Below are 21667 nucleotides of genomic sequence, written 5' to 3' on the forward strand. Positions count from 1 at the left end.
GGTATTGAATTCCTTAGAGAAAAGAGATGCATGGTATCAGCGATACATGCAGTATTTAAATCTGAATGTCTGGGACTTTGGGAGTATTACTGCAACATCACTCTTTTCCACAGAATTTCTGTAAGAGTTCTGCCACTTTCTTCTAGCTCCCCTCTGAGTTTTGCCATGGTACTTATAACCACCTGTGTAAATCTGCTAAAAACACAAATGATTTTTGCAGACTTATTCACATAGTAATGCCCTTTCTCAAGTATTATAACAGTGTTAATTGCTGTTCTGTCATACTTGAGATTTGCGAATAAAATAAATGAAAAACATTGTTATTAATGTGGATTACTGTTGTCTGAGAAGATTGAGTTCCCTGCAGTTTGAGCAGGGCTGTAATTACTCAAGACAATACAATGAAACAGGAGATACTCCATTGCCAAGCAGCTTTCAGAAAATGGTAATCTCACACATCTGATATGTAACATGTTTCCTTGTTTAGTGAGAGACTACGTTTATCTTGACCTTGATCATCAATGAATTGTATTCTTTGGGAAGGTGTGATGCAAACATGAAACTCATACTTCATGGCATCGCCAATTAGGGATATTTTCTTTCACTTTGTTACATTGGTACAATTTTCCCTTAAATACACTGGCAGTGGCTCTGGAAGCCATCCCTTGTGTCCTGGTAGGAGCTGGTGGAAATCAAGGGACAGATACACACCTCGGATGAATAGCTACAGATTTCTTTTTTTTTTGTGAAAAAACTCATTTAGACTGCTTTCAGACATCCTAATTGCTTAGGTTTTTTTGTGCTTACTGTAAATACTAAAAAAGTTTTGCTCTGTGGTTTGGCCTATTAAAATGTGGGAATATTATTTTACAATTATTGCTGCTAACTCCCTGTACTATTGCTAATCATTCTTCTAGCACAATAGTGGTTGTCCCTTCCTGTAGCAATTCCTTTTTCTGTTGCTTACACATTCTTTCTCGCCTGTACAAAAGGAAGATCCTGGACTCATCTGGTTTTTCATTCTATCATTCATTCTTGCTTTCTTCTTCATTCCACTTACGCCCAGGTAAGGTTTGTACACATGCAGGGCTGATATTGCTGCTACAGAGGTTTTTGTATTTCCCAATCAGAATTTGCTACCGTCAGATGAGCACCTTGTTGGTTTTAGACTTGCACTTTTAATCATCTCTCTGTGTATTTTTGCACAGCCAAAATCTCATCTGCTGTTCTCTTTCCTGCTTATCTTGCTGGGTTTTATACGGAATATTGCAAATACTTCTGCTTTCTAGCATGTTTCACTCTGATACAATTGACCATAATATTGATCTATGGAAGTCTGAAACGCTATTGGAAGTGTCCAATGGCCTGTGAATAACAAGGAAAAAGTTGTAAAGCAGGAAACAAACGTTATGAAGCTGAAGTCTGCTATTTATCATCTCATTTAAGTCACATTATAAAGTTGAATCTTCACTTCTTCAGCTCATTTTCTGCCATCTTTCAAGTAAAATAGATACTTGATTTTGAAATTTATTTTTTTTAGGCTTTTTGCTTGCATATGAATGGCTAAGTCTTTCAACTTTTACTATTGCTAAGAATGGGAAAACAGAATGCAGCTTTTCTGCTGAGGAAGAGCTGTTTCACTGTAGAGACTTTTACATCAAAAACAGAGCTTCTGTTTGAAATGTGAATCCTCTGCTTCTGCTTCAGTGCCAAAAGCTAATTGCAGCAGTATGTGCAATACCTTGTGTGCCAGAAGGGCAGATGAAGCTTTCTTCAAAGTAATTCAACTTGAAAATCAGAGGTCATCTCACCCGATCTTCCAGAGTGATTCTTTCAGATTAATGTAGCACCTGTCAGGAGATTACCAGAAAGCATCCAGGTCTCCTTGCATACTCAGGGAAGACACTTCTTTCCCTATAAATGTGGAATATATATTCTATGTTTATGGTCAGAAACAGAGTAAGAGGGAGGGAGCAACCAATACCTCGATATTTTTGACAAATAAAAGCCATAAACAAGATGAGTTTGTAGGCTTATATTACTTTTTAGTCAAAGGTTATTATTTTTTCCCATAAAATGTTATTAAAATCATTGCATTAAAAGAAATCTTCCAAATAGTTGCCATAAATTCTGCACAGAAAGATCCACAGGTAGCCAAAAGGTACCAGTAAGTGTTTAAAAAGAAAAACATAGGGCAAAATATTAGCAATAAATCTTTCACGCTGTCATACAAAGAAAATGAAACACACTTTTAAGGTCATGATTTTTCTCCTACCTCAGAATTGCAGTTGCAAAACCAGTAGCAGTTGGTTAGTACCTACTAACTACTGACATCCATAACTGTGGAGGGCAGGAACTGTGTGATCCAGTGGAGTCAGCACAATCTTTAATTTCCAAAAGCCCTAAATTTCAGTGCTCACATTCTTGGATTATTTTGGGACTCGGGGAGATTTATCCTCTTGTCATATTTTCTTGCCATAAAAGGAATAGGAATTTTTGGTAATGTTGTAACAATTAGCTTAAAGTTAGCAAAATGCATCTGGAAAAAAGAATTAAAAGTACAGATGATACCTGTTCGGAGAATTAAAGGCAGTTTTATTGCAGTAACTGTCATTACATCAAAGGAGATTAAAATAGGAGTGACCAGCTTAAACAATTATGAAGAAATGCCTTTAAGAATTGCAGGAAAAGCAGCTGCCATTTCTGTCTGAATGTACAACATCTTTCCCTCTCCTGAATACACTTGGAGTAATGATTGAGTTGGGATTAAAGGTGTAAGGAACTTGGCTGTAAGTCAGTCTTTGAGGAAAACCTGAATAACCTCTCTCTGTAGCCATGCTCAGAAGTATTTGCTACAATTCCCTTTTATCAGTTCCTAACTAAGATTATTTCCCTTCATCTCATCATCTTCATTTTAAGAAATAATATCCTGTGTAGCATTACATCAGTACTTTACTAATTTCTTTGTAGATTGGAGCCCCTGCAGTTTTTTGGTAGTAGTTTTGACTTAATTTTGTCAAAGAAAAGTATCAGGTTATATTAACAGAGTCTCATTTTGACAAACATGGTTTTTTTTCATGTATTTAATTTGCCATGGATTTCTGTATTGTATTTTCTTCAAAGTCTGTTTTCAAGTCTGTACATAGTTTATGTGAATCACTGCCAGCATCATTTTCTTTCCCTTCACCATCTTTATTTGTGTAAGAGAAATACAAATGATGTTAAGTGTGGCTTTGATATACTGAGAGAGGGAATACAAGAAAAAGTGGTGGCTGCAAAATTAAAGCTGAAAATATTGAGGTAAAGTGGGCATTTTTGGAGCAAAGGGTATGAGACCTTGCACTCTCCAGAGATGTGATGAGCTCTCCCAATCTGTTCTTCAAGATTGAGTTTGCATCTGAAAGAATTTTTTTTATGTCAAATAATATATTTCTGCAGGGTTCTTCTAGGAAGAGTTGTCCTGACTTGTGGTTTTATGAATTCTAAATGCTGTAGTGTTTGTCTTGTAAATAAATGAACGTAATAGAAATTAGGACTATTCTTCAAAATTACCATTAAACTCAAGTTGATTTTTTTCTAGAAGCCCAGATAACCTTGAGTTCTGTGTTTGTCCCTTTCACTATTAAAAAGCCCTCTATTTTTGTCAGTTGGCTTGATTTCATATTACGTGACGGAAAATTATCTAGAGATTTTAGGTGGTGGATTTTTAAAATTTTTATACCCCAAAGAAAGAAAAATTGTGAAGGCTTTTATGCAGAAGAGAAAGAATGTCTAAATGCCAGCTGGAGGTATCCCAAACAGATGCAATCAAAAGGTAATGGATAGGCTTGGGAATATTTTGTAGGTATACTTGGGAAATATTTTTGAAGGGCAGTTCAGTGTGAAGTCAGAATAAAAGAGCACAAGAATTTGCATGTAAAAAAAAGTATTGTGGATACAGGAACTGTCAAATAAACAAACCAGCACATTATGTAATTTTTGTGCAAGCTCTGTTTTGGAGAAATACTGCCTGGCAGCTGAGGCTCTTCTATTCCCCCAGTGTTTGATAATAGGGAGGAAAAGTGGGCCACTGACTGTCATTGCCATCTCAAGCATTATGTTGTCAGTCCTTCACGGGCAAAAAAATAATTGATACAAATTGAGTGTACAAACCTGAACTTCCACCTGCCCAGTAAACGGCTGCATGTTTGTGCTGCAGCCAAGACACCCTTATTTGCTGGGAGCAAGTGTTGTGCAGGATTAACATAGTATTAGAGAATGAGAATCTTCTGGGCTGAAAATCCACGGTGTTAAGGGATTTAACTAAAAATAGGGTATTAAGTTTCACAGGGATGCTGCTGCTGTTGCGTTGAACATTATTAGGCAGAAGATCATGTTCTGAGTAATGAGTGCAGGCACGGCTTCACCCCAGCTCTCCAGAGAGCTGAAATGATGCGAACAGAACCTCCTCGGGCTGGGATTGGCTTGGCCAGCTTTTCCTGGGGAACTTTAATATAGAGCTCCATGACTGCCCTGGAACTGCAGTGCACACACAACGGTTTTGATAATGTTAGTAGGGAAACATTTGTTCGTATCTGCGTGCTGAGGGGAAATCCCTTTATCAGTGTGCTTTAGGGGTGGAAGTGTGCACACATGTGAATGACAGGGTGTTTTGGAGGTTGTTTAGATGCTCACATTCAGGGAAGATTCTGTGAATGAATTTGATGAGCAGTAGCTTTTTTTTTTTTTTTTTTTAAAATCCTTTTCAATGATCTGACTGATTTTACCATTTTTTGTGTCATGTTTTTTTGACTTTCTGTGATAAGTAGGCTCAACTGGCAGCTGCAAGGGAAGGATCACCTAGTGTGTCCTTATTTTAATCTTTGTCATTTGGTAAATAGATGCAATCATTTTCATCGTCGCAGCTGCAGTTTTCAGATGCTGCTCCTGGGCCACAGATAAACCTGTGTTTGGTAGGTTTAATGAAAATAAAGTGTGAAACCATGACATTAACAATGTAGCATTAGAGTCTAGAATTTGGTATTTGATAGGAAACTGCATTGAAGAAGGAAAACTGCTTCCCTTTTTTTCCACTGAAAATATAATTTATTTGAGCAAAGAACTGAGAACGTGGAAATTCCAGTTTGTCAGTAGGGTGATGCAATGACCATACAGTGCTGCCAGGGCAAGTGAACAGGGCTCAGCTATGTTTTGGAGATGTGATGGTTTAGGGATATAAATAAAGAAGGAAAACCTGCTTGGGCAAAGTTTCAAAACAAGAATTACAGAGTTTGGAAACTTCTGGGTAATGTTTAAAAGCCCTGTGGTGAGCATAAGTAGCTGAGCTTTCTCCAAACCACTAGTTCTCCCCGGCTGTTGTTTTAAGCCAATTGCTCAGAAAGAGACACTGGATTGCCTGGGGCCTTCTGTTATTGCTCCACACAATTACTCCAAAGTACCAGAGAGCTTTTTCTTAATAAAATTTTTCATTTGCCATCAGGAACAAGTCTGTGCAGAATGTTTCCCTCTCTGATTACAAAATTAAATTGACTTTTGCTTTTCTTTTATGGTTCGTGACAGAAGGAGTGCCAAGGTGGTTCGTGAGGGCACGTCTTCTAAAGTTTTGGGTTTTTTCTTTAAGACTATTAAGAATTTCAGTATGAAATGTCTAGAAGTGAAGTGTCAAAGTTACCTAAGGCAAAAGCAGGAAAATGGTTCGTTCATGTGTTGTGGTTTTTAAAAATTTACCTCTAATGTGTGTTTACTGTAATGTTCAGAGCTCTTTGTGCCTCAGAAACTGAAGACTTCTGGAGCAAAACTTGGAGTTTGTCACCTTTAAGGTTGTCTTGTTCTGCAGTCTGCAGTTATTAATTAATCATTAACAGTTTGCTTTTGTTTGTCTGGATAAAGAATATCTTATTCTGTCTGCTACTGCTGTAAAGCTGTGACCTGAACTGCGTTCTCTACAGCTGGATTCTTTAACAAGTCATCTTTGCACTGGTATTTTTTATCAGTTTATATATTTGATTTGAGCCAAAATATTAATTCTGTTCAGAATAATGAAAAATATTCTGTGTGTGTTGCAAATACAGATTATGATTATTGTTATTGCAGTTATTGTTTCTTACTAAGAAAAAATACTATGTTTCCACGGGGGTGAAGTTTTAGGAACACCAGGAATATCAAAGCAGCTTCCCAAGGCTCGGGATCTTTTGACACATTTGCACAGAAACTTTTTCATTATGGAGTGAAGGATCTTACTCAAATACTTCAGCAGCAACCAGAGTATGAGCTTTATTTGCCCACTATATTTCCATGTACAAAATTACCTTGTTTTGGGTACTGCACCAACATATTGGCCGAAAGCTTCCCCTGCATTAATTGCCAGAGCTCCACTGAAGTCAGGGAACAAAAGTAACCAGTTTGTAGAGGGATTTTTGATATTTGCATAAAATTTTTTTTAGCACTGTTTAGTGGTTTACAATTGCAGTAAGAGTGGGATAGTTGAGTATTTCTGTGTCCCTGCCCTGGAGGAGGGACGTGCAGGAGGTGCTGGTGACCATTCATGTGCCAACTGACCCTGCTCCTTCCTTCTCTTGCAGACATTTGGGCCTTGACTTAGTTCCACGGAAGGACTTTGAGGTTGTGGATTCAGATCAGATCAGTGTTTCAGACCTTTATAAAATGGTAAGAAATTCTGTGGGAGATTCTTCTGAGTTTTCATTGTGGGAGGGAAAGAAGGGGAAATTATTTTTATTCTTTACTCTTACACGTTTTCTTGTTTTGAACGGTGTTGTAAGTTAAATGTCTACTTCATTTGCACCCTGACCACTGGAACAGTGTCTCTGGTACTCTAAGCAGTGGCATGCTTTGACCCATTTTAATTTCAATTTACAAAGTAACATAGTGTTAACTCTTGGAATGTTCTCTGAGTCCAGAAAGAAGTCCCTTCGAGCCACTATTTGATTCTTTGAGCAGATTTGCAGATGAAGAATACCTAAGTGGAAAAGGCTTGGGTTAGTGGTTGCATAGTTAATAAACATCTTTGCCCTGTTGCAAAGACTTTTTGAGCTCACAAGAAAAGGGGAGAGAGGAGGGAGACCAGTTAATTTAAGCAAAACTAATGCTTGAACATTAAGGCTGTCCCTGTTGTACGTCAGTGCTCCTTAGAAAGCATGGAGTGCGTTTGAATAAGAATATTTGGATTTTCAGGTGAAGTAGTATAATTTCTTCACTGGGATGAGTTCCAAAATCTGTCATTATTAGTCACTTGTACAGTCCTGTGTGGACATAATGGAGTTGGAATTGTTTTGGAAATGTGATTTGTGCCATTAATGAGCTGTAAAGCCACTGGTGCGTTTTACAACTTAACTGTGTTTGAATACTCTGTTAGTAGGACTAATAGAGATAATTTTGGGTTGGATTGTGATGTAACCTTAGAGGGAGAAACAGCATGTAAAATTCAGGAAAGTGAATGAAAGCCCTTCCTCAGATGCTGTTTTATCGCAAGAAAGCCAAATAAAAACCCCTCAGCAATTATTTTATTTAGCTCCCTCACTTAATATCTTCCAAAGAAAATAGTTGTTTTCTACATAATGTTGCTATAGTGTCACTCACTTGTAGGAAGATTTTAATTTCCTGTTTTAAAACAGTTTTGACTTTCAGGTATTTAAGGTTAAGGGCAGAGAGGTCCATGGGTTTGGTGTGCAAGATGTGACTTTTCCTTAAACCAAAGGCATGCTTTGTAATCAAGCTGGGTGCTGTTGCTGATTTGGATTATTTGCACCATATAACAGTGGGTTTCATGGGAGGAAGTAAGAATTATTGCGTGAGAAATATGAACATACACCAGTCTATCAGGGTAATTTTTAAAGTTTGTTCCTAATTTGCTGTGGTCTGAGGAGAGTTTGGTGCCAGTACAGCAGAGTTCTCCTTCATTATAGCTTGGAAATAACTCGGTAGCAAATTCCATCAGTGAAGACTCAGGTGTGAGATTAGTTGCTAACTAAGGATTGGTTTATTACTCTTGAGGTTTATTCTGCACCTTTTTTTGACTCTGAATACTTGGAGTACTGCAAATCGGCAATTTTTATTGCCAGAGCAGCCTGATTATGTCATCCCTTAGTCCTGTGACTGTCTGTGTGCTGCTCCATCCTGGGCAGGGCTCAGGACAGCACCATTACTCACTTCACACCTCACTGCTGCCAGAGTCTGTAGATGCAGGAGGACAGTGCTGTCTAATCACATCTCTTCACAGTCAGTTTCAATTCGGAGGCAATTTCAGGAACCAAAGCAGCTGAAAACCTGTTACTTTTTTTAAACTTCAATTTGATAAAAAAATGAAGGAAGGGTATGTTGGTGACATAGGTTGTTTTAGGGTTATTTTTAATGTGGTTTGGGGGTTGGTTTTATTATTTAAGAAAAACCCAGGGAGAGAATCCTCCTTACTTGTGACAAAATACTTTAAGGATTCTCAAATGAGCAGTGACGTTTTACATTGTAAAATAATCTTGCAGGAATAGTTGTGAGAGCCAGATGACTTTCTTATGTTTTCAGGATTGTAGGATGTTTAATGTAACATAGAAAACACTCATTAGCAGAGCAGTGGGTGAGGTAACACATCAGACTTTTCTCTCTGTGACAACAGATTCGAGCGTGTTTTACTCAGTCATTAGACTTAGCACTGCTCCTCTTGATAGATTGTAAGTTGTTAAATTCGAGCCTCTTTTTTAGCTCTCATGTTTCATTCTGAGTGTGTTTGTGACTGCGGGGTGATGCTGTGTTCATCTCTTTGGCAGAACTGTTGTGCTCTGAGGCCTTGCACATCCTGCTTCTCCACGTTACTCATTCTGAAGCTAAATGCCAGTGGCTGCAGGATGCACAGCATTTGTCAGGAATTGTTGCTTTGCTTCTGGAGGAAAGCAAATTGCCCTTTCTCTGTGACAGTGTTTGTGACTTTAACGACTATGACAGAGCACTTTTAAAAAATACATATTACTTTTGAATGGTGGGAAAATATGTTTCCAGAATTCTGCCACAGAGCTCAGTGCTGGAGTTGCCACTGGATTGAATTTGTCATTTAGGAACACAGAGTCCTGCAGAACGTCAGGAACACTTGGGTGGGACATTTTAGTGGCAGGGTTACAAGACACAAATGTCTGAAGCCGCTTCACAAATCAGAAATGTTGAAAGCTGGTGATTTATTAAGTTTAGCTTTTCTATAAAGTTATTGAAGTGGCTATGTGTCTTCAGGACAAGTTCAGGAGGTTCATGAAAGGCACAGCTGTTGGATGTGTAACTGCTGCAGCTTAGGCATTTCTTCCAACTGTGTGAGAGAAATGACAGGAGTTCATCAGAGTTTCTAATAAGAAAAAAAATGGAGTACCTAAATAGTTTCAAATTAATGCTGCCGTCACCTCATAACTGTTTATTCAAATGGTAAATGTGATTGGTAACAAGGAATAGTCAAGAAAATAAGAATTCAGTTACCCAAAACTCTGCTAGATAAGGGAAACAACTGGACACAAACTGGACAGGAAGATCATGAAATCTTTGTTGTGATTTTCTTGGTTGTAAAACAAAGCAGATTGACAGGGAACAGGTTTGTGTATGTTGGGTTCTAGAGCCCAGTAAGAAGTCAGATGAGAATATGAAGATGGAAAGCGGTTTAAAACTGACTTGGGAATGATGAGATTCACTCACCAGGCATTGTTAGGAAAGGAATGAGGAAGAGCAACACTGAAAACTGATGTTGGTAGATAAGATATCATGAGAAAGACGTTTGGTGAGAAAATGGAGGTAAGGAGAATTGACAGCTCTTTCAGTAAATTAAGATGCTCACCAACAGGCCAGGTTGGATAAATTAAGAACTCTCCATTTCCTCCAGGCATTAGAGGGAAAGGGAAAGTGAGATTACCAAGAGCCAGTTTACAAGACCATAATTATAGAGTAGTATAATAGAATAGCACAAATGGGTAAATAGAAAAATTAGAAAGGCAATGCACAAAGTCAAATATGACAAGCAAACGTGGTCAATTGTATCAAGAAACAGTTTTGTATAAATAACCTGATCCTAACTGGGAAGCTAAAGGAAAGTTTTTATACTGGGGTGAACCAATTGTCACATGAGACAAGAAAATAACGTGGCACTTTAATGTCCTCTTGGCCCACTAAACTGTGGTAAGGTGGTAACTTGATCAAGAAGTTTTCAGTTCCAGGAGATTTGGAACTCTATACATTCCAGTTGGGATATTTGGAGAAACCACATCAGACATGTTAGTGATAATCATTGAGAAGATGGGGAAGGTTCCAGAATACCAGCCAAGGGCAAGGCAATTTCACACCTTAAAAAGAGGTGATGAAGGAAGAACAGGAGAGAGCTGGGAGAGCTAATTATTATCTCCCTTTAAAAAATGCTGGAAAATAATAATAAAAATAATAAAAGAAAATGATAATTACTTGCAGCAAGGATATGAGTAACAGTCAGTGTGACCTTGTACAGAATAAGCCATTTTTAAAAGTTCCAGAACGTAGATAAGTCTAGTGGATAGAGGAGAAGCAGCTGATGCCATCTTTAGATTTTGATAAAGGTTTAAAATGTTTGTTTTAATTTAAATTCTCCAAAGGTCATCAGTTCTAGATGAAATTAATGTAAACACAGAGCTAATTAGAAAACCCATACTCAGAGAAAAAAAAAGAGAATTGTTGTCAATAATTTGATTAAATAGGAGAAGGGATGAATGAGCTGAATTTCTTGGGGTCGTCCTCCATTTTGTAGTCCTTCGAGTTTAATTAAGATGCTGAAATAAGGAGTCTGCTTACTAAATATACAAAATCCACAAAGTTGGAAACGGTATTTCTGATTCTTTCAGTGGAGAGAAGGATCAGAATTCCAAATAATGTAGAGAAACTGAAGAAATTATATGAAAAATGTAGTATACCAGGGAGAATCATAAATGTAAGGTTTTAACTCCTGCCGTCAGTAGTTGGCTCTGAAGCACAGATTGGGGCACTACGAGCTTAGGCGGTTCTGAAGAGGAGATTTGAGGTTATAATGGAATCACAAGCTGAATTAATTAATCTTTTCATCCTAATGATGGGTAAGAGAAGAATCAATAGGCCTAGGTGACAATAGAAAGGAATCAGTTTAAGCATCAGAAAACACTTGGATGAGGAAAGATATCCTGAACGTTGTACCTGTTAAAGTTTGCACAAGCTTTACAGACCACTATCTTTGGGGAAAACTAAAGGTAAAACTAATTTTTATATTTTTTTTTTTTAGAATTGAGATGGATAATTTCTTAACAGTCCTATTTTTATATCACTTTGGGAGGCTTTTCAGGTTGGAAGGGGCCTCAGGGAGGTCTAGGCAAACTTCCTGCTCTAAATGCAAGGTCAATACTGAATTCAGCCCAGGCTGCTCAGGGCTTTGGTTGATGTTGAAATTCTTCAAGGGAAAGGATTGGGTTCCTGTTCTGGTGTTCTAATGGCTGCCCTGATGGAGTTATATTTCTCCTTGTTGGAGCATCCCATGTTGTAGTTGATGACCACAGTATTTTGGCCAATCTGCTGTGCAGCTCTGTGGAGAGCCTGGCTGCCTCTTCATGCTAAGAACTTAATGGTTACAGGAAAGCTGCCACAGGTCACCTACAAACCTTCTCTTCTCCAGACTCAAAATGCTGCATTCCCTCCATCCTCCTCAAACACCTTGTGCTGCTTCCCTGGCCTTTGCTGAATACAGCATTTCAGCTGTAGTTTACTCAGTGCTGAGGAAAAAGGAGGAAATGTTATTCTCAGTCTACTGGCTCCATTCCTGATCACAGGAAGAGTAAATTGTTAAATGTCCCTGCAGCCTGAGTGCTCGCCTGACTTGTTTGGCATCCTTTAGTAGGACCCTGCCAGTGTGCTGGCCCCAGTTTAGGATCATCTGGGAATTTAAGACCATGTGGGTCTCAGGACAGACCTCTGAAGAATACACACCATCAGCCACTACCTTTGGGGCCTGAAAATCCTGCTGTTGGGTTTTTTGACCAAACAGTTCAGTCTGCCCGTGCAGGTCTAAGTTTACAGCTTGAGTGCAGGAATGCTGTGGGAGACCATGCTGAGGGCCTCGCTGAGCTGGGGAGAGACAACAGCCACTAATCTTCCCTCATCTACTGATTTGGTTCTTTTACCTCGGGGGAATCACTTGATCCAGCGTAATGTCCCCCATATAAATCCATTTTGGCTATTCTCAGTCATGCTCCCATCCAAGTACCCAAAAATGGCACGTACCCTCTGGGCACTTTGCCTGGCCAGAGGCAAGGGCACATAAATTAACTCAGTCAGTGATTGTATTGTGGTCCTGAAGCATGAAAGCAGAGAGTTAGTCAAATCTGATCTTTTGGTTGTGGAAAAATTTAAAACCGGAGGTTTTCCCCGCTTATTGTTATAGATTTACCTCCGTGTGCACTCCGTATCAGCAGTGTTTGCTGAGGAATCTCTTCAGACCACCTCTCATATTTGTGTTGCTTGAGTGTCTCACTTTCTTGCTTGGATTTAGAGATTAATCGAAAGAAGTCAGGACACCTTGAATAGCTTAAATAACTGGTCATTTCTATGCCAGCTCTTTCTGAGTGGTTGCAGGTGATAAAAAGATTAAATAGGCAACTCAGCCAACTTGAAGGCTTTTAACATTCAGAAGGTGACGCAATAGTTAGACAAACAATGGAGCTGGAGATCATTATTTTTCTGCTGAGAGTGTGAAGGAGGACATTTTTATAACTGTGAACGTAAACAGGTGTCAAAAGATGCCATTTAGAATCACAGAGTTGTTTAGGTCGGAGGAGACCTTTAAGATCATTGAGCTCAGCCATTCCCCCGGCACTGCCAAGGCCCCACCAACCCCTGTCCCCAGGTGGCACAGCTCCAGGGTGGGGACTCCACCACTGCCCTGGGCATCCTGTTCCAGTGCTTGACAACACTTTGGGTAACAAAAGTTACTACTCCAGTAGTGAGAGGCCCTAACCTGAAGGCAGGATTTGAGATGTGGCGTCACCAGTGTCGAGTGCAGGGACATCCTTGGCCAGCTGGACCTGCTGCTGACTTGTGTTCAGCTGGGGCCTCTCCAGTTATCCAGGACTGTTGGTGAGGGATTGAAAGTGACTCAGTGAGCACTTCTGCCAGCTCCCTCAGTACCCCAATATCTCCTTGGTTTATTCTCATTATGAAGGGTCTCTCTCCTTTTGCGGTAAAAAAATCTTATTTGTGTTCTGTGTGAAAGATGGCGTAGTAGTTTAAGAGTATTGCCAAGTACATTTTGTGGACAGTCTTTTTACTTTCGCCTCCTTTGAAGCCTTGTGTTTGTTGATCTGCTAATAATGATACAGAGTGTAAATGTTTTGTCAGAATAAGATATGGGGTGTGTAATAGAAGGAGAGAGGTGGGGCAAATGAAGAGAGTGTTTAATAATGTGTGATAGTGTCAATGTTAATATTTCAGTTTAAAATGCTAATGTTAAGATGATGTGCAGTGAAAGGCATGGCAGGATCATTAATGTTTTTTTAAAGCTCCCTGAAACCTTTTCAATTTAGATTAGTATTTAAATCTCCCTTTGGAGATTAAATGGTTTCAGTGAGTCTTGCAGTCCATTTTCTGATTATAACATCTCCTTCTAGCATAAAAGGCTTTAAATACAGCATCATCCTCCGAGATTTTTGACATGTAGCTCTTTATACTGATTCTTCTTTATAGGCATTGGGCAGTTGAAATTGTAGAAGAGTCTTTAACCAATTTTCAGGATTTCATTTTCTTATTAGAGCAAAAAAGTTTTAACAAGGTCTAAAATCCATCTTTCTTTCTAGATGGCTGTGTTTTTTAACAAATGCACCTTTTTGCAGACAGCATAGCAGGAGATGAGGATTAGCGGTGAGGTATCTTCCCATTTAGCAAGAGAAGACAGAGATTATACGGAATAATGACATTTTCCAGCACTGTAATAGCATTTCTTTTTGAAATTCTGCCCAACTTGTGACAGCCATTCACTTTAAAAGCTAAGGTAAATACTTGCTGTAAATTCAAATAGTCAGGTAAAGAAACAGCTTAACTGAGGAAAGCAAGTGGTCTTGTGAGCAATGATACACGGTGAAAAAAAGACATGAAAAGTTGGTAATCATTTGGAAAGTCGTATTTTAGAATCACTGTTCTAATGCTACATAAATATACTGTAAATATTTCTTACTTTCAAAAAGGTTTAAATTTTACTGTTTTGTATCTCCACAGCACTTGTCAAGTAGACACAGTGTCCAGCAGAGCACATCACAGGTAAATAACATCCATATTTGAATTTTTTTTTGTTTTTAAGTTCTTGGTAATGTAGGTAAAGGCATGCTGGAGATTACTGGGTAAGTCCTTACCAACAGAACACTTCCTCATAAGCGTCCCAAGTATTTAAGTCACTATGGTCCTGCTTCAAATTCCATTTAGGTCTCTTTTCCTGAGCTCGTAAGTGTTGTTCTTAAAAGATAAAATTGTGTAGTGTGATCAAAAGCCTCACTCTGCCCATGTGACTCCTCTCTCTACCTGCTGACACGTGGCTTTGTGGCTTCTGTTCCACACATCCTTTTTGTACTAGTATAATCCAGTCCTGGTCATGGAATGTGGCTTTGATCTTTGCAGAGATCTGTGCTTCCGCAGGTACCTGTCTTTAAAGAATGATGATTTCCTTGGATTTAATTTAAAATCCAGAGCAACATTCCTTTTAAACCAGTACAAATCTGAATTGTAAGTCTGGAAATTTTAAGATTTTTTTGGTCAGAATCTACCTGTCCATGCATTCAGAGGTGATGAGCATAATGAACTTGGGATATCCATGCAACCTGTTCATTAAGATCAGCATGAATGGATGTCAAGGATTGTAAAAACTGAAAGCATACATTTTCTTACGCTATTTTTCCTTGGCCACCCCAGCGTTCACTGCTATAAACAGGTCTTGATACGTTGAGTCAAAATGTAAACCTTTCTACTACTTGACCTGATTGGTTGCTCATGTTATCAACGCTTGTTAAGATTTTTTTATACCTGTAGGACAAACTGGCCTGTTAAGCCTGGTTCCAAGTGTTGGATTTTTTTTTCAGTGGAAAATGCCCTTAAGATGAAGTCCAAATGTTCCCCCAGCACTGCCAAGCCCACCACGAAACTGTCCCTGAGCTCCACATCTACACATCCTTTAAATCTCTCCAAGGATGGTGGCTCCACCACTTCCCTCAACAGCCTGTTCCAGTGCTTCACAACCCTTTCAGTGAAGAATTTTTCCCTAATATCCCATCTAAACCTCCCTGGCACAACCTGAGACCATTTTCTCTTATCCTGTTGCTTGTTCCTTGAGAGAAGAGACCAACCCCCACCTGGAAACAGCCTCCTTTCAAGGAGTTGCACAGGGGAATAAGGTCCCTCCTGAGCCTCCTTTTCTCCAGGCTGAGCCCCCTCTGCTCCCTCAGCTGCTCCTCATCTTGTGCTCCAGACCCTTCCCCAGCTCCGTTCCCTTCCCTGGAGAGGCTTCATCACCTCAGTTCTTCCTTGGAGTGAGGGGCTCAAACCCCAGGATTCGAGGGGTGGCTTCAGCAGGGCCCAGTGCAGGGGGACAGTCACTGCCCTCATCCTAATGGTCACGTGAATGGCCTCTCTAAGTGAATTGCAGCTGCTCGAAAGAAATGATGTAACAGATGTTGCTAAAAATACTTTGAAGTCCATCTGCTTTAAATGGAAATCACCAGGAACCACCCCAGTACCGTCTTATAATTCATTTTCAGTACCAGAATCAAGGCAAAATTTGAGAAATAGGATTGACTTGGTTTACTCGATAAAATCAGATTTCCAATGCATAAACCATTTGTTTTGTATCTACTTATCACAGTTTCATCCATCTATTCAAATAAGAAGCGTTAAAAATAGAGGCAGAAAGCTTAATCTAGCACCTATCTCTGAGGCAGAATGTATTTGAGATTAAGCTTTTACTTGATGGCAAGAGGAGAGCAGAGGATCTCAGTTAAAATGGTCAAGTTGGTTGGGTGTCCTTTATTTAGAAGAATATGTAGAAGTCTACAGAATATGTAGAAGTGCCAATGGTTCTCCCTGGTTTGAATCAGGTGGACACGATCCGTCAGCGGCACGGGGAAGCCTGTCGGATGCCGGTGCCTCATCACTTCTTTCTCAGCCTGAAGAGCTTCACCTACAACACCATTGGAGAGGACACAGATGTCTTTTTTTCATTGTACGATGTCCGGGAAGGCAAACAGATCAGGTAGGACGTGTCAAATAGCTAAAAAGTTTCCTAAGAAAAGAGTTTTGAGCAGAGCAAATATATCAAATATTTTGGAGGTAAACACATGGTGTGTTCTTGTGGCCCAGCTGGAAGGACAGAGCTGGTAAGCCATGAGCTGCTGGCCCTGCAATCCTTATGTGGGAATATCACAAGTACTGGTCTTTGCATACAAAATTTAGCGAAGCATTAAAGGCACAGAATGGTTGAATTTTTTTGTTTTCTGATTTTGCCTCCAGACATTACTGAAGGTCTTGGTGTCTCCTGGCTTCCTCTTTAGGGCTGTTGGTTAAGAAGCACAAATAATGACAGGGCCAGGCTGTGGGGCTGGTTTGAGAAGGGACTGCTGTGTGCCTCTCTAGCTCTCCTCCACTCCTTGCCTTCCAGGCCTGTCACAAAATAGCTTTTTCTCATCACTGTAATGCTCTCAACATAAACTCTTAACATTCATCCCTATGTCGGTGCTCTCAGTGTACTGAACTAAGTGGTACCAGTGTTAGCAAACATGAGATGGGCTTGCCTTTCCTCTTACAAACGTGTGTTTTGGAAACATCAGAGTATGTAGAAGAGCATTGCAGCATTTATTTTGTGTCTTGGAAGTTTAGCAAATGCAGCTTGGTCTGATCTGGCCGTGTTTGTTTGGTGTTCTCAGTTTTGGAGAAAGCCTGTCCTGACAGTCACTTGCTGCCATAGTCAAAACTCTCCTACTTTTCAGCAGTTAGATTTAGATTTGTTTCCAAGTGAGGGAAGAGCCACAGATTGTTCTTTCCTCTCTTCGGAAGAAAGCTCAGAGTAGGTGAGAACAGTTTTGTATCTCTTCAGAGTACATCCCACTAAAAATTGGTCTGTATTAGGAAGCTCTGATGACTTGATGGGATTCCCTCATATCCAGCTTAAACCTCCCCTGACACAGCTCCAGCCCTTCCTTGCTGTCCCTGGGCGCAGAGAAGAGAGATTGGTCCCCTCCCCTGTCCCTTGGGAGGATGCTGAAGGCCCCAGTGAGGTCTCCCCTCAGTCTCCTCTAGGCTGAACAAACTGAGGGCCCTCAGCTGCTCCTCTAAAGGCTTCCCCTCCAGACCCTTCCCATCTTTGCAGCTCTTTGGACACTCCAGTTAATGTAGTTTAGGATGTGCCTGTGATTCCTCTCTTGAGAGAATGACCAGAAAATAGCTGTTAAGAGGGGAAGGTGAAAATGGAAAACAAAACCAAAAAAACACCCAACTAGTTCCTACTGCAAAGCAGTAAAATATTAAATAATTTAGATGAGAAGAGCTTCCAGGAAGAGAAGGGGACAGGTGGATAGGTGCCATTGCCAGCAGAAATTGCTTTGAAAGGAGATGAATTGTTTTGGGGGGCAGTTTGTATGTAGACACTGAGTGGACAGCCTTAAGGGTTTTTCCAGTGATTAAAAAAAAAAAAAGAAATTATAGTTATAATGAGAAAAAGCTCAAACAGTGGTTCAGGCAAATTTAAATATATGTAGTAATGCATTTTTCTGCAAACAGTTGTTATTACTTAGCTCCTTGCATTAAGCATCAGTGGTCTGCTGTAGTGAAAACAGCATAATTTTTACATTTTCTGACATCCCTAAGAGTGCTGGGGAAGAAATGTGTAATGAGGCTGTGCTCTTTTTTGGAGAAGAAACCAGAAAATAGACAAACACATTGCTACAGATTTAGAATGATGTTTTTATATCGACTTTAAGACATTTTCTTTCCTCTCGGGAAATAGTACATTAAGGTAAAAAACCCAAGCAAGGCTTCTGCACACTGCACTCTAAATGAAAGGGAAAAATTGACTTCTGAAATGGTTTGGAGGTTGATAAATTTCTTACTCAAGCAGCTCACGCTGGAGGCTGAGTGTCTTTCAGCATTACTGCCTTGGACATGTGCTAGATTACAAACCTCCCTGAACCTGCTGGTGCCAAGAGTTATTTCCCAGGGAGGTTAAGTGAAGAATTGCTCAAAGTTCCAATGTTTTTCGAGGGCTGAAGTAACAGCATGCACCAGGTGTGGATCAGCAATCAGGAGGTTGGAGCAGCAGCTGAAATACCATTTGAATGGTTCCCAGGTTCTGAATACAAAAATGTTCCTGTGTTTAATGGTTGTCAGCAAAGGTGGAGCAGACAAAGGATGACAGTGGGGAGCTATGGGCAGCAGGAGTAACAACACTGCCATCAGGGGGGTCAGACCTAGAGGTAAACACAAGGAAAAATTCATTTTTAGTCTGTCAGAAATATAAGAGACAACACTTGTAAGTAAATAGAACTTGAAGGCACAGATAAAAGGGATTAAAGTTTATTTGTCTGTTTTTAAGTATTTGGGACTTCTTTTTTTCTTGCATACAAAAGCCACTAGTCTAGCAACTTTGTGACTCATCTTTAACACCTCAGTTTGTTTGCTAAGTGGAAGTTACTGCAAAATGATGTGATAATTGATGCAGTTTGGATTATAGCCAATGATTTTACCCCTTTGTGAGACATACCTTGGGATGAGTGATCATGGAATGATGGAGTTGAGAGCAATATCAAAAAGGCAGCAAAGAAAATGTTACTGTAAAGATGATAAACTCAGTAAGGAAGGTGTCAGTAAGGATCAGAGATAGGTAAACTGGTATGGAGAAAAGACATTTGAGAGTTGTCTGTTTCTGAATGATGCTGTTGAAGAGCATAAAAGCAAATTGTTTCAGTGTGAAGGAAAGATTAAATATATAGGAACAACACGAAGTCTGGATCATGTTCTGTGGTGAAATGGAGTCGGGAAGGCAGTATAAATAAAGGAGAAATGAAATTGCACAAACAGGGATGGGAATAGACAGAAACTTGTAGAAAAAACACAACTAGCAAAGGGCATCAAGAACAACAACAACGAAAGAATAATTCTATAATGCTTTGCCAGCAAAAAAACCTTGAAATAACTGAACAGATTAGAGGGGACTTTAAGCCATGAGCAGATGTTTCCAAGATAGCTGGAGTATTTAATGGCAGTTTTGCCTCAATCTCCCTAAGAAGGTCAGCTGCAAATCTGACCACAAGAAGTTGTGGAACAAATAAACTACTTGTTAGTACTAAGAAGCTAACAAGATGGTAAGTAAAAGTCAACATAGATTTGTCAAGCACGAATCATATCAGAGCCAACTAATTTTGTTTGGTTATATGGGAGCGCATCTCCTGCCTCACCAGAAGTATTAAACTTGATACAATGAAGAGATACAGGCTGGATGAAACTGCTCTAAAGGAGCTGGAAAGTGGTAGACAAAGGGATGCAGAGTGTTATCTGTGCTAGAAAGATGCAACAAATAAGAGATATATTTACATTTTTTGACATTTCAGCATGATTTTGATGGGTGAAATTAAACTAAATTCAGTAAATCAGTGAGGTTTAGATGGCTATGTAATAACTCTTTTTTTTTTTTTCTGGGAAATGCATGGCATTATGCAGAACTTAAAAAATTACACAATCAGAAGTATGATAGCAGGGGTTTTTGTTCTGAAAGTAAGCTTGGTAAGTCCACTAACTGTCATAAAATCCCAGAATGGTTTGGCTTGGAAGGGATCTTAAAGGCCATCTTATTCCACCCCCCACCGTGGGCAGGGACACCTTCCACCATCCCAGGGTGCTCCAAGCCCCATGCAGCCTGGCCTTGGGCACTCCCAGGGGCAGCCACAGCTGCTCTGGGCACCCACAGGGGAGAATTTATTCCTGCTGTCTCGTCTAAACCCACTCTGTGTGAAGCCATTCCCCCTTGTCCTCTCACTCCAGCTCTTGTAAAGAGTCTCTCTCCATCTTTCCTGTAGTCTCCCTTCAAGTTCTAGAAGGGGCAACTAGGTTACTCTGAAGCCTTCTCTTTTCCAGGTTGAATCATCCCACTTTTCTCAGCCTTTTGAGTATGGAAAAGGATAAATAAATTTCCATCTTATTTTTTCTTTATGAAGTTTATGTTTAAACATGTGCATGTTTTTCTCTCTGCCTGCATCTTCAGCCAGTTACCCTATTTTACACACCACTGGCATTTAAATTTTTCTTGTCATCTAGAAATATCCTTAATTATGGAGAGTGAACAAAACAAAAGAGAAACTCTGATATGATTGAATTTGAAGATCTAGGGGCCTAAGCAGTAATTATGCATGGAAAATGGTGTTGTGCATATTTCTGCTGGTAACCCCTCCGCTTGCTTCCTCCTACTTACTGAGCCTTTGCCATTCCCGTTATAGCAATGACCTCCTCGTGACTGGGGGTTTGGGAGCTGTGCTGAGAGCCCGTGGTGGTGGTGATGGGAGTGACTGAGGAAGTCCATGTGGGCATTTCTCCTACAGAGAGCATTCAAACCTTTTGTTGAGAGGCCGGGTGTTCTCTGCAGTGTCTGTTTTAAATATCTGCCACGTCTTTGGGGCGAGACAGGATTGCAACCGCTGCAACACAGGCCAGGAGTTTGATTGGGAAACATCCATTTCAGTGTTCAAATTTAAAAGCAGTAGCCAAAATGAGAAAAAAACATAGGCTTGCTCTTTAAAGCTCTTGCTAATAGGTGATACGGAAAGATGTTTTTTGTGGAAATGTTCTCAGTCTGTGGGTGGATGATGGGGAGAATGTGAGCAGTACAGTCTGTCCCAAGTCTTGTGTTAAGGATTTAGCACCATTGACAAAGCAGTTCTCGGGAGAGAAACATGGTTTGGAAACATAATTATGGACTGAAAAAACGCTCTGGGTCTACAGCAGGATAGTTGGATTCAGCTGCTTGAAAGTCATCTGACATAAAATCATCTGCCCCTGTTTTTCAAGGCTGAGTCAAAAAATGTTCAGGGGCAGTGTTTGGCTGTTCGTACTGCTCTGCAGTGGGGTGTGGTGGTACCTGCACAGGTAATGGAGATAATGGTTTCCCATTTGTAACTCACCTCCGGATCTTGGGACACTTTCCAACCAAATCATTTTCTGTGATAAAAATCAGCAGGCAAATGTGTAAGCAGTTCAAGGTACTAAAGGTGTAAAAATATTAGAGGACATCATTATCAATTTAAATGTGTCCTTGTAAACAAGTAAACTTCTGGGGCATGACCACACTGGGTTTGGTTTAACCAGTGTGTGAGTGTTAGGTGTTTTCTCAAGTTGCTACTCACTTGTACAACCTGGTCCTGTAGAAAGTCGCAGTACAGCACTTGAGTGGCAGGGGGAGGCTATAAAAAGAAAATGTTTGTGCCAGTGTTTAGGTGGAGCAGAATGAAATGCACCTTTTGGAAACCCTGGATTTAGAAATGATGAATTTGTAGGGGATTTGATTTTCACTCTTTCTATAGTAGGAGTTTTTGAGACACAGTATTCCCAATTCAGACGTCAGAATACAAATCTGTACCAAGCTGCTGAAGGTTACCTTGACAAATTTGACAGGAATCCC

The 21667-nt window shown here is 39.9% G+C and overlaps 1 protein-coding gene across 4 annotated transcripts in view; it reads left to right on the forward strand.

Annotated features, from left to right (window-relative positions):
• Positions 1-21667, forward strand: part of DOCK3 (dedicator of cytokinesis 3) — a 184611-nt gene that overhangs the window by 62122 nt on the left and 100822 nt on the right. For all 4 annotated transcript variants that reach the window (XM_066195815.1, XM_066195814.1, XM_066195818.1 and 1 more), the window contains exons 7-9: positions 6582-6666; positions 14239-14280; positions 16104-16258. In XM_066195815.1, the coding sequence (XP_066051912.1) occupies positions 6582-6666; positions 14239-14280; positions 16104-16258 (282 nt within the window). The remainder of the gene's footprint in view (positions 1-6581; positions 6667-14238; positions 14281-16103; positions 16259-21667) is intronic.

The sequence above is a fragment of the Chamaea fasciata genome, unplaced genomic scaffold, assembly GCF_029207755.1.
Source record: "Chamaea fasciata isolate MVZ Bird 193981 ecotype frontalis unplaced genomic scaffold, bChaFas1.0.hap1 SCAF_13, whole genome shotgun sequence".
NCBI lineage: Eukaryota > Metazoa > Chordata > Aves > Passeriformes > Sylviidae > Chamaea > Chamaea fasciata.